General features: G+C 42.7%; 1 protein-coding gene across 1 annotated transcript in view; it reads right to left on the bottom strand.

The window, feature by feature from the left end:
• Nucleotides 1–9,375, bottom strand: part of SLC18A2 (solute carrier family 18 member A2) — a 28,149-nt gene extending 18,774 nt beyond the window's left edge. Inside the window, exons 1-2 of the mRNA XM_066554470.1 lie at nucleotides 9,179–9,375; nucleotides 7,092–7,443 (exon numbers count right to left, since the gene is read on the bottom strand). Coding sequence (XP_066410567.1) covers nucleotides 7,092–7,443; nucleotides 9,179–9,299 — 473 coding nt within the window. The 5' untranslated portion in view covers nucleotides 9,300–9,375. The remainder of the gene's footprint in view (nucleotides 1–7,091; nucleotides 7,444–9,178) is intronic.
• Nucleotides 9,376–13,732: the final 4,357 nt, after the last annotated feature.

Below are 13,732 nucleotides of genomic sequence, written 5' to 3'. Positions count from 1 at the left end.
ACCACCAAAAAAAATCACAATATATTGTTTTTCACACCAATAAAAATCTACCCTAGAGTCCAAACCTAGGTAGCTCTGAAGACAGTGTGCACATTCTATCCAGCACACTTTGTTCACAGCTTCATTTCTTGTAGGATTGTGCATCTCAAATGTATTTGCCTGGACATTTTTTAATGGCCAAATTCAGGAGTACTTTCAAAGGATTTCAGTTTGCAATGATTTGACAGTGCTGCACATTTAAATGGGCAGCATTGGCTAAAGCAGGTCAATCAAATAATGGAAGGGTCAAAAATGGCCCTTTAAATGACAGCAGTCATGACATAGACAAACCAAAATAATTATTCTCAGCTTTGTTTTTGTATTAATATTTTTATACAGCCAAGAACCTTTGATAATGGAAAACTCCCTCGAGTGCAGAGCTCAATGTTCGTTGTTTGTCTCATTCTTGTGAATGAAATAAATTGAGCTTTCACGTGGTATTTTGCCTTAAATCACCACTGCATTAAAATATGATAAAAACATATTATAAAACATATTAACATAGATTCTCCTAGTTGAAATCTGTAAGTGGGTGTTGTAAATATCCAGCAGAACCTGGTCACTCATGTGCTACTCACCTGAACTGGTGTCTCCAAAGCAAATTAAATCCCTGTCACAGACTTCCCCTGTGGCCTTAGGATAATAACTTTAATCTCCCAGCACCTTCACACATGATATATAAAAGAGTAATACTCTTTTTGTCTGCTTTATTTAAAGTGAATGATGTTTTTCTAAGCCAGCCTTTCCCTTGCAGTGTGTGTAATAGGTATTACATGATGGGATGCTGGTCTCCACTGGTGTTTCTATGTACATGAGGAAATAAAAAATTACCTCTTGCCAAATTCTTACCTGCCTCAGAGCTGAAGTGAGCACTTCCCAGTGGGCTCAGGTAGAACAGGCCACAGAGAGTTTGATCACAATTGCTCTGATTTTGAGTTTTTCAATTAAATAAAGCACTGAGACGAGTGCAGACAAAAATGTAAATAAACCCTGTGGGTATGGCTACTGCTGGTGGTGGGCATTGTCAGCTTTTTCTGGAGTGTGAAAACAGAAGGTGAATGTCTTTATGCCTTTTCCCACTGCAAAGTAAAGTAGGGCTGGGTCTGTCAGGGCCATCCCAGATGTATCTAGGATGGAAACTGTGAGGGAGAATTCTGATTTCAGTACAGGAATCAAGCAATTCATAGACTGGACACGGGGCCTGTGAGATAGCAGTTTGCTTCTGCTACAAGTACATTGAAATGATGTTCAGTTACTGCATGAAGAGAAATGCCATCCAAATTGGCTCCCACATTCACATTTCCATCATTGTATCAGAGACATGAGCTGGGAGATCTTCCACAAACATTCACAAATTAAGCACAGAGCAGTGCTGTCATACTAAATAAAGGAGATTTCAACTCTTCCAATGGGCTTCCTGCATCTGGGAACTTTCTGGTGGTTGAAGGCAGGAAGAAAACAAACATTTTGGAAGCCACTTCTAATGCTCAGTGTAATACTGCTCAAGCGTTGTTCTTAATTTTTGCAGTTGCAGATCTTATTCTTCCTTTTCCTTGGACAAACAGGGCCACAGCAAGGTGGAAAGTGACACATGGCAGAGGGTGGGAGTTGAACAAGTCCTTATAATACTCTGGAACTATAATATTGCTGAGAGCATCCCCCAAAATGTGGAGATGCACAATTCTGGAGTGCATGGAATTGCTGAACCCCTAGAAGCCATGCTTGGGCGTTCTCAGGGGACAGTCCTGCCCACATCCAGCTGACATTTCCTTAGATATGCAGAATGTCCTTTCCTGGGCAATCCCAACACACCCTGCCTCTTAGCAAACCCTGAAACAGCAGCCCTAATTAACAGGCAGTTGTGCTGCCACAAATGTCCAACCTGCAGCTGCACTCCCTGGTCTGTTCTACAGGTGTTGAGAGCACACACTGGGAGCTTGTGCTGAACAAGTGCACTATAAATAATCATGAAAAGGAGAGGCACCACCTGCAGCAGCCAATTCAGTGATTCTGCCCCTTGGTCCTGGGCCATTCATGTGAAAAGTGAATATGCAGTTTTTCCTCAGCCATGACACAGCACCCTCCACCACAATTACCTCTGCATTTTGTTCCTCTGCATGTATGCAGCACCAGAGAATATTACAGCCTGTCCTCTCTCTTATCTTTTCTTGTTACTACAGCTAAACATATAATTTTCTTGGGCACTCCTTTCAAAACCCTCCAAGCAATTCTGAAGCAGAGTCCAGCATGTCTCACCAAGGCTACTTGCAGCTAAAAGTGCTTATTACAAGTATTTGTGATCTCTGGAAAAGTCTGAGTCACTGGTTGAAGGAGGGAAAGGAAAGGCTGCCACTGCTGGAGAATGATGCCCAGATGAACTCCATTTCAGTCCCTGTGGCTCCAGATTGTAGGGCTCTCAGGAAATGATTTATGCCCATTAACAAGATTACTCCAGACTAAGACAACAGACTGTTGGTCCTGTGCAACAGCACAATAAAGGTTACATTGACCAGGTGAGCAGCTGTGGATTATTAGAGCCTAATTACCAATTAGAGTGCTGCAAATCCACTGGTTCCAACCTTGCTGCCACACAGCTCCATGTGAGCACTCCTGGCTGGCTCTGTCCTGGCTGGAACTCTGGCTCTCTTCTTCCCTGCCAGTGAAGACTGGGGAGGATTTATGGCAAGAATATGTTCCTTGAGGTTCTGAACCACTGAATATGTGTGGAGTTCAAAAGGAACATGTAGGGTCAGCAGGGACAGGGTGTGTGGTCCCTGTGCTGGAGCACGGGGGAGGCAGAGGGACAGAGTGACCTGAACAGACAGAACAGGTCACTTCAACCTCTGCCAAAACCTGAAAGGAAAGCTCTCACAGGAACTGAGCTGTAAAAATGCAGCTACAAATGTTATTTATTCCTCTGCTTTCTTCTCTGTGTGTGTCTTGAGCATGAACACATTTTGGTCCTAGCTACTCTCTCTCTCTCATGCTAAGGAGTTCAAAGCTGTAGCAAGGATGGTGATGATGAAAATAGCTAATAATTTTTAATGTTTTTTGAGGCTGATATGAATAAAGACAAGGTTAAAACTACAAATTTTTTTTCAGACTAATGAATAAAAGAAGGGGACACACCTGGCAGAGGCACTGACTGCCTCTGGTGGTTGAGGGGCTGGCACAGCTGGGCTCACAGCCTGGTGCTCAGAGCTTGCTGAGAGACTGATAAAAGCAATGGAATGAATCAGAGAAGCACAGAATGGCTTGGGCTGGAAGGGAACTTAGACCCCATCTCCTTCCAACCCCCTGCCATGGGCAGGGACACCTTCCACTGGACCAGGGTGCTCAGAGTCCCATCCAACCTGGCCTTGGGTACTCCAGGGATCCAGGGGCAGCCCCAGATGCTCTGGGCACCTGTGCCAGTGCAGCTGGATACAGCAGGTGGTTACAAAGGCAGCCTTTGCTCTCTCTCTTCACAGGGCAGCTTCAGGCAGAGCTTTCAGTCTGCCCCTGCCAGTGCCTCCTCCTCACAGAGCCCTGTGTCAGGTGCTGTGCTTTGTGGATAGCTTCTCACAAATGTCACCACCAGGAAAAACATAATAATGTGCTTCTGACCCACAAAATCTTATCAGCTCTGCCCTGAAAGCGTGCCAGGGTGGGAAGTGAACTGTTCACTTCCTATGGCAAAGCCATCACTGGTGTTTGCTCTGCCAGGACTTTGTTAGGGCAGAAGGAACTTGTATTGTTTCAGGAACTGCAAACCTGTTCTCTGAGCCAGGTGTGTCTGGTGTTCCATGAAAAGAGCTGGGCTTTAAATAAGAAATGGTTTTTGCAGAGCATACTCCTTGAATGAAACCAATTCTGAAATTTGTTTTTGAAAATTTAAACTTTCAGTAATTATAAAAAAAGGAAAACAAGCTCCAAAACATTCAGAAACCTTCAAAAAAGCTAAAACATAGTGATTATTTGCACAGACTGATATGAGTAGAACATCCTGTTGCTGGCTGTACAAACTCAAAGCCAGTGCCCGGTGAAAACCAGCACTTGACCAAAACTCTAAACCCCTCTAGAACAGCTACATTTGATTGAAAAATAAAAATCCCTGTACACAGTGTGCTACTCATTTGAAAAAGAAACTTACTGGGCATCTTAACCAACTTGAACACAGATCTTGAAACAAACAATCATTTCTCCTTAAGCTTTGATATTTTGCTGGAATTTTATAGAAGTAATAAAGGCAAAAACTTTGACAGTAACCAAACAGCTTATCAGTGGTAAGGAAGAGCCTTTCTATTGATAACCCAGATATTTTCTGTTTGATTTATACAATCACACATTCTAGCTGATCATATACATTATTATTATTAGAAATTGTCAGCTTAAGAGGGGGAGGGTACCTGATAACTTCTACAGTTAATTGATAAATGTGCTAACTGATATTTCCCACTAAACATTTCTCAGAACCAAGGCAGATACCAGTACCAAGATACAAATAATGCATGGAAGAAAACCAGTGAACCCAAAATTTAATTTAGGGCCACTTTGCCATTAAGGCACTCACTTCAGCTGTATGAGGGAAAAGTTTGTCCTGTGGGATGATGGGATGAAGAGCTCCTTGTTTTTCCTTCTCCCACTCCTGTGAGCAAAGCTGCCCCTGTGCCCCAGGCAAAATCCTGGGGGATGTTTCCAGGAGGAAACCTCAGCTCCCAGCACTAAAGCTCACTCTGGTGTGGTGCCAGCCCTGCCCCTAACAGGAAAGGGAGATGCTCCAGGAACACCTCCTGCCTCATGGCCAAAGCAGGGATGCATCCCACACATCCCAGGAGCTGGCTCCAGGGCACAGGTGTGACCACACAGCTTTCTCCTCATTTGGCAGGCTCTGGAAATGATGGTGCTAACACAAAACCAGCAAATATCAATAGGGCAACCATGTAGGCAGCTAGGAAGAACTAGAAGCACATCCAAAGAACTATTATAAAAACATCATTTGATGTTTTGTTACTTTACCTGCAGAGGAGCTATGGCATCCTCACTAAACAACGTGGGTAAGAAAAATCCTTCTCAATTTGCAGCAGTATTTGTGCAAAAGTAATTTTGTGGTGGTGTACTTATATCTGTGTAGGTGATATGTATTGGTGGTAAGGGGAAATGAGAGAGAAATGAAACTGTCTCTCTCATTTAAAGCTTTTGTGTTTAGATCAGTTCCAAAGACCAAGCACAGATTTTGAATACATAACACTGTGAGTCCAAAAATGCTGCTTAGCTCTCAGCTGGATACTTTTTATCTTTTTATGAGATTGAAAAGAAACACTGAGACTATATATATATATATATATATAAAATATATGTTAGGTTTAATAGCATATATATATACACTGTATACATATATAATGTATGTATATACACACTATAAATATATATATATATACCCTAAATATATATATATAGTGTATATACATATATATATATATATATATATACACACACACACACTATAAAACCTAAACAAGGTAGTTTTGGCTTCAAAACCTGAAATATCTGTCATTGGAGTGTGTTGGTTGTTTTAAACATTGCCACCTATGATGGACCTTGACTGTTTAAACAAAAGTGTTCTACAAGTACAAATTTCTGCTGCATTTTCTGAAAGGAATAATTCTCTATGAAAACAGCTTACATATGAAATATGCAGATCATATGTACACTAAATACAGTTTGGAGATTATTTCCTGCAGAGATTGATCTCATAGTCTGTTTGGGAGGACTGAAGCTGCTTCTGTGGGGAGTGGTTACACAAAATGCTAACAGTGAAATTAAATTTATTATTAACATCAAAAATTTAAATGGTATTATATATACTTTTTAATCTTCATGTTGACATCACCAGTAGTTGGATTTGGAAAGGGGCTTTAAAAGCTTGATCCTAGCTCAAATAAATTTTCTATGAAGTCCCATTTAAACATATTTGGTTCAAGACATCATGTATTTGCAAGAATTTAGAGGGAGCAATTAGGAGAGTCATGGGGCAGAGTCATGTACTGATGGGAATGTGGGACCCACTGACCCTGGTGATGAACATGGCATCAGCAAAGTTGGACATTCGTTCACTTTTCCCTGAAGTCCACACAAATTTCCCACTGATTCTCTCCTCAGACAACTCCAAACCACCACACAGGAAGGGCTGCTCATCTCAGTGACAGCAGGGAAGGGGTCTGAGCCCTGCCTACAGTTTCAATATCATCTTTGCCTAATGTGGATGCCACAGGAATATTGACAATTCACAATCTTCGTGAATTGCATTGTCTTTTGCCCTCCTATAACTATATGGGAGATATTTCAACAGAATCACAGAATAAAGAGTTTGGAAGAGACCTCTGAGATCATCGAGTCCAACCCATGCCCGAACACCTCAACCAGACTTTATCACCAAGTGCCGTGTCCAGGCTTTTTTTAAACACATCCAGAGATGGTGATTCTACCACCTCCCTGGGAAGAGCATTCCAGTACTTTATTATTCTTTTGGTGAAAATTTTTTTCCTAATATCCAACCTGTTCCTTCCCTGATGTAGCTGAAGGCTGTGTCCTCTGGTTCTGCCAGTGCTGCCTGGTAGAAGAGACCAACCCCACCTGTCTGCAACCTCCCTTCAGGAAAGTGTAGAGAGCAATGAGGGCACCTCTGAGCCTCCTCTTCTCCAGGCCAAACACCCCCAGTTCCTTCAAACATTCCTTACAGGGCTTGTGTTCCAAGCCCCTCACCAGCCTTGTTGCCCTCCTTGGGATGCCCTCAAGCATCTCAACATCCTTCCTAAACTGCAAACACCATCTTAGCAAAAGTTTCTATAAAAACCCAAGGTCTCAGGAGCTGGGGGAAAAGTGTGAGATACTAATGGCTGATGTGCAGCTATTTTGGAGAGGGTGTAAGCGTTTAGAAGTGTTCACCAAATGTATTTCACTAAAATATTCCTCCAGAAGGCAGCAATCCAGGGAGAATTAAGAATAACCTGTTTGAAACACCAGTCTGGGCTAAAACACAAGTGTGGGATGGAGCAGCAGCAATGCCATACCTGTTTGTCAGGGGCCCTATGAAGGGGTTGGTCATCAGCTGCACTGTTGCTTTTGAAGCAAACAAGAGGCCGACCCTGACGTTCTCATTCAGCAGCTCCTTGTCATCCTTGGGGCAGTCAGAGGGAGAGGGAGTCACCCTGACAACCATTGGTTCTGTCTGGGTCTGATGCAGCTCTGCAGGCTCTGTCTTGTCAGATTCATTTCCAGTGAGCATGGTGGAATTGTCGTAGTAGGAGAAGATGCTCTGGAAATTGTCCATGGTTGCTGAGGGGACGTTGGGTTTAGCAGTCTGGATTTCTGTGGCATTTTTCTGGTGTTCGATGCTGTAAAGGTAACTGGGAATTATTGGCACTGGAAAAACAAATAGAATACATTGGCATCTTACTGTCAGGTTATTTGGAAATGGAATCACCAAGCTGCTTGCTGTGCCATTGATCAGGAAATACAAGGCTTTCCTACAGGGCACGTTCAGAAACACAGAATTGAAAGTTGCTCGTGGGAAAAAACACACCCGTAACTCAGAAGTGCAGTTTAAAACAAAAAGTTCATTTACACTGATCTTTATTTTTTGCCAGTTTTCATAAGATTTCCATAAGGTTTTCTATACATACATCATTAAGCAAAATATCAAAAGTATCAAAACCCATGTCTGAAGCCCCTTTGTTGCACGTGGCTGCACAAGTCCTTTTATTAGGCTGTGGAAGCATGAATAATGAGAAGAGCATTGGAATTATTATTAAACCAAAATATAAAAAAATGCTATATAAAACATTTCTAAAATAAACCACCAAAATATTGATAAGTACCAAGCATAAGAAGGAAAAAAAGTAACAGACCTATATCAAGGAATCAGAAATAATATGTTGATATTTGCATGTCCTATTATTTTAAAATTTACATTGAAAAGATCATCCAAAAGGAACCATGTTTACATGTTTTAAGATCTTGGCTGCAATTTAATTGCTTTTATGTGTATCTCAGACATTAGGATTTCAGAGTTTGTAAAAACAGATGTCAGGTTCATTCATTTTAATTCAAGTGACAGAATCACCCTTTCCCATCTTGCATTTCATCCTGAAAAAAGCCCAGCCTCTCAAATCTGCAAACTATAATAATTTCTAGGGCCTCTAGCATACATATTACTAAACAAGCAATTAAATATTACTAATGTTATAAGGCAGAAGAATAATGTAAAAGAATTCCAAAATCAACTTGCTAAAAATAGATTTTTTTTAACTATGGTCTACCTTGTGCCATCAACTTTTAGCTGAAACCCCTTCAAGAACTTCAGGAGTCAGATTCAGAAGTTGAGTCTGAAGCATCACCTGAGAGCTGGCTCTGCACAGACCAAGTCACTTCCAGGAGAACCATGAGCATTCAGGTGTGTTTTGTGTGCACATCCATGAGCATCTGGTTTCTCTGGACTAGATTCTTTTATTTCACATAAACATTTGAATATGAGGAGTTCTAAGTCTACCAGTAAAAAATATTCAATTGTTTTATTTGAGTAGATTTCTGAATCTTGATACTGTGCCACTGAAGCCATTAAAAGTTGGATCTTAGACTTTGATCGAAACTTTTATTATTTTATTAAACTAACTCATGGAAGTGCTTTTCTTAAAAGTGACTTAGATAGTTTTCTTATTAACCTATCATTTTAAGAGCAATGTGGGGGAAACAGAACTATCACAAGGAAACAGGCATCTCCAATGTTATCTAGCCTGTTGTTTCAGTTGCATGACCACAGGAGAAAAAATGATGAGCTAAAAATACTGTTATCTGCTGTTCTACAAAGTATTAGTGGCGTTTAGCAGGGAAAAGGAAAAAAATAGAAAATAAAAAGAGAAAAAAAAAGGAGTTATTAAGACCTTTTTATACCATTCCTTATCTTGCCATTAACATGGAAATAAAGCAAGACTTTGATGTCCACGGCGGCGCGTTTGCAATGCCTGCAATATAATTCACGGTTAAAAACAAAATTAATCAGTATTTGAAAATGTTGGGTTTGAGAGCATTAATCGGGCATTCAGGCAGCGCATCTGCAGAAGCCGGGGGAGGGAAAGCAGCCCGAGCCCGTTTCACCTACCGACCACGGTGAGCAGCATGTTGTCCAGCAGCAGCGCGATGAAGACGATGAGCAGGATGAGTTTGCGGGACTGGCGGCTCTCCCGCAGCCAGCGGAGCAGCCCGAGCTCGCCCCAAGCCATGCTCCGGCCCGGCTGCGGACACACGGGGACCGGCGGGGCCCGGGGACCGCCGGGGACAGGCGGGGACAGGCGGGGACCGGACGGGGACCGGCGGCAGCCGCGCTCCTGCAGCCGCGCTCCGCGCTGCGCTCCCGGCGCGACCCCGGCGCTGCTCGGCGGGAGCGGGAGAGGAGGAGCGGCAGCAGCAGCCGGAGGAGGAGGAGGAGGAGGAGGAGGAGGAGGAGGAGGAGGAGGAGGAGAGGGGCGGCTCCTCTGGTCCCCGTGAGAGCCTGGGGAGCGCTGGCCAGCGGTGCGGTGCACGGTGGGATTCTGCCCTCCTCTCTGTGTGCCCCTAGCCCAGGTACGGATGCTCCGGGACGGCCGGGGCGGGGCCGCGCCAGAACCTCTGGGTGCCCAGCGAACCTCTGTGTCCAATGGGATGTGCCAGAGCCTCTGGGTGCCCAGAGGGATGTGCCAGAACCTCTGGGTGCCCAGCGAACCTCTGTGTCCAATGGGAAGTGCCAGAGCCTCTGGGTGCCCAGAGGGATGTGCCAGAACCTCTGTGTGCCCAGCAAACCTCTGTGCCCAATGGGATGTGCCAGAACCCCTGTGTGCCCAGTGAAACCTGTGTGCCCAGCAAAGTCACTGCTCAGATTTTGTGCTCAGACACCAGAGCACGTCAGTGCTGCCTTTGGCGAGCCACGAGGAACAACTGCCTAATATTAGGAATTTCATACAATCATAGAATATGAGAAGGGACCCACCAGGATCATCGAGTCCAGCTCCCAGCCCTGTGCAGGACACCCCAAGAATCCCACTGTGTGCCCAAGAGCATTGGCCAAACATTTCCTGAGCTCAGGCAGCCTCGGTGCTGTGCCCACTGTCCTGGGGAGCCTCAGTGCCCAACTGTTGCAGCAAGGTAGAAAAAAGGAAAAAAACAAAGAAAGGCTTCATAAAATCAAGGCTGCTCTCCTGGAAGCAGTGGCTGGCCTTGTCAAAGCCAGCATTTTGTGAGTTCCCATGTGAAAGCAATCCTGTTGTGAGCAATTTGTTAACATAACAAGCTGTTCCTGGAGAAAAAAATAACTTGCACCTGCATAAACTGTGTTACACAGTTAGATAGAAAAATGAAAATTATCTTTCACAAACAACTGTCCCTACAGGTAGACACCAAGAGTTTCAGTGCCCAATCAATGCAGAATAACAATTTGTTACTAACCAATAAAGGAAATTGGCAAGAAAGCTACCAACCAATTGGGGTCCCACACAAAGTATGCAAAACTGTGTAAAAAGGAGTTATGTGAATAAAGAATGACCTTTTTCCACCATGAAGAAAATGGAGTCCCGTGTGATTTATTCCCATACCCAACCACTGGACAAAAACTTCCTCTTAATACCCAACCTGAACCTTCCCTAACTCAACTTCATGCCTTTCCTTGAGTCCTGTGACTGATAATGAGAGGGAAGAGATCAGTATTTGCCCCTCAGCTTCCCCTCATGAGGTTATTAAAGACCACAATGAGTTCTCCTCTCAATTTTTTTTTGTCTTCTCTTCATGGCACTCCAAGTGTTTGACTCAGCCTTATCAATTTCTTCCCAATTTATATTAAAAAAGATGTCAACCACATTGAACTGGCCAAGAACAATTCTAACAAAGGTTTCCACTTCTTTAAAGCTCTTGTCTTTCACATCACATAGCACACTACTTTGATTTAGTCACCAAATGCTGAACTTTGTGATCTTTCTTTGCTTCACAGAGCTTCACTTTTGGACAAACCAAAGAGAGAAGTCTCTTGAGGAGCTCAGTAGCCCCAGATCCAAATGTCCTGCTGAAGATAACGACATCATCACTGCACAGGTCATTTATTTCTGTAGCTGCATTGCCTGCAGTGCATTTTAATCTATTTAGTGGTTTCCATCTCCCATGTGTTGTGATTTCACTGCTGATGCAGGTTTCTTGGGAAAGTGCTCAAACTTCTGCTGGTGCCTCTGTGGCAGCAGCCTTTTCCTGTGCTGTAAACACCCAGATTGAGAACAGAAGACATTTACACTGGAGTTTTGCCAGTGTCAGTTATAATAAGAGATAAATGTTTATGATCTAAATTGCTCTCTTGGGTCTTAACCCATCTCTGATGAAGTTTAACAGGTCTCGGGAATGGGAATAAATTTTCAGGGCAGTGGGTTATTTACTATACACAGATTTTTAAAAAAAGAGTGAAAAGTGAGAGAGGCTCTGCTGACAGCCCAGCACTCTTTTGCTTGCATGCAGGTAGCTTTGATTTTATTTAAAACGTCCACCACATATTATTTCTATGCAGAACCTATTATGCCAGCACATGACAAATGTCACCCAAAGCTATTAATAGGTTATTCATTCTTGAATGATGGCTTATAATTGGTTTGGGATTGTTAACCTTTTTTAATCAGAAGCTTCAGGAGTTGGTCACATTCACATTTGAAGTTGAATTTGCAAAACAAGACTGCTGTATTCAGAGGAAATAGAAAAATACAATCAACTGGACTGAGGTGAGGAGAAACGTTTCTTCTTTCAAGTGTCAGATACTGAAGGCACTTGGTCAAAAAATGACATTATTTAGTTGACAGCTTGCATGGATAGCAGTAGGAGGAGGGCAGCACCAGCTCTGGTCAGCAGCAGGAGCAGCATTAATATGGAATGCACGTCAGTGGAATGTCAATAGCAATATTCTACCAGGAAAATGTGGGCCTGGGTATTTTTTGTTCTCAACAGTTCACAGGAGAGAGAATCAACAGCAATGCTGTTGGTTTGTCACCTGTCAAAAAGCAGATGTGGAGAGAAATAAGATGTTTTTCTAATCATTCCTAAAGAGGGACATGACTGTAGAAGTAATTTATTTCTATCTCTTGGCATCAATGTCATGACAGGGGGGACCTTCCCTTCCTCCTGCCTCCTCTCTCAGTCCTTTCTTCTGGCATTTTTCTCCTCCTCATCCCTGTCTTGCTGTGGTGCTACAACACACTGACAATATCTGCTCACTTTGCTGGAGTTTTAAATCACTCCCTTTGTCCTGGTTTCTCTTGCCTTCAGCTAATTGATTGTTTGATAAAACATGCTGAGATATAAATGCAGAATCATGCCTGTTCCATTAGCATGGGTAGACAGAAGAGCACTCAAAAACACCCATCTGCATGTGAAGATGCCTGTTGGTGCCTGGATGCTTTTGCTTTGCCCATCCAGCTGATGGAATTGTGGTTACCCAGGCAGGGAGCAGGGCAGAGCCTGCCAGGTTTGCTGCTCTGCAGGTGTGAACTGCATTCAGGCAAAAAATGATTCCCTCACTAATACCCCTTAGTCTTTAATCAGCCATCTCTGTACCTACTGAAGAACAAGCAGAAAAGGAATAGCCACAGCCAAATCAGCTGTTGATGATTAGAAGATTTTACTGCCCTGTAATTTCTAATTAAGATTGCTCAAAAAAGAGTGAAGAAAAGCCAGGGAGTTGTTTCTTCCTGTTGTTATTTTTGCTTTCAACAGAACAGTGGAGCAAAAATGCTCAAAAATGCTTTCATGCTTTGAAAAATGCTGGTCAGCTACATTTTATTTGCTTTGACTTCTTTAACTATACACATGCTTATTAGACCCATATTTAACAATGTGATCACTTTATTAATTTTAATAAGACATTAATATGAAATAAACTTCTAATAAGAACATTTTAAAATAAATAAACTCTGAAATTAGTTCCAAAAGCATATATTTATTTAGAAATAAACTTTTCAGGGCTTAGAAATACTTCCCATCCCTGGGAGTGTTCAAGGCCAGGTTGGATGGGGCTTGGAGCAATCTGGTCAAGTGGAATGAGATGATCTTTAAGACCCTTTCCAACCAAAAGCATTCTGTGATTCCATTGCAAGCACCAGGGAGAAGTGGAATTTTGCTCATTTGCCTACAGGTTCCTTAAATGTTGAAATTTAGGGAAAAGCCCTCGTGGTTCTCACAGTCCAGTCTGAGAAATGCACTACCTTGCTGACTCCTTTGGGAAAAGTAATCCCTTTTGAAGCTGTCTCTTTTTAAGATTTACATTTATTTTTAGTGCTTGGAGTTTTAATTTGCAATACTTCATAATTAACTCAGCTTTCTGTATGAATTAATCATTGGCAGCTATTGCTGCTGGGGAAAAATTCCTGCTATAAATAATTCTTACCATTTAAGTTGGAAGCCATACCTGGAAGCTTATGTTTTACTAATAGCAAGTAATACACTTAGCCAGCTTTTTCATCCTTTGCAGCCCTTCCCAGAGTTTTTTTCCCCCCTCTGTGCCTGACAGTCATGCTGCTAATTACTCTGCAGTGAGGCTGGGTGGTGGTGAGTTCCACTGAATAATGCATCTCCTCTTCTCCAGGCACAGAGGGTGTGCATTGTGTTTTAATCTGCAGAAATTATAACCTCCAGAAAGTGCACGTGTGAAAGTGGA

The sequence above is a fragment of the Molothrus aeneus genome, chromosome 8, assembly GCF_037042795.1.
Source record: "Molothrus aeneus isolate 106 chromosome 8, BPBGC_Maene_1.0, whole genome shotgun sequence".
NCBI lineage: Eukaryota > Metazoa > Chordata > Aves > Passeriformes > Icteridae > Molothrus > Molothrus aeneus.
Note: the sequence above shows the minus strand (reverse complement) of the source record. Positions and strands in the feature narration are given on the sequence as shown.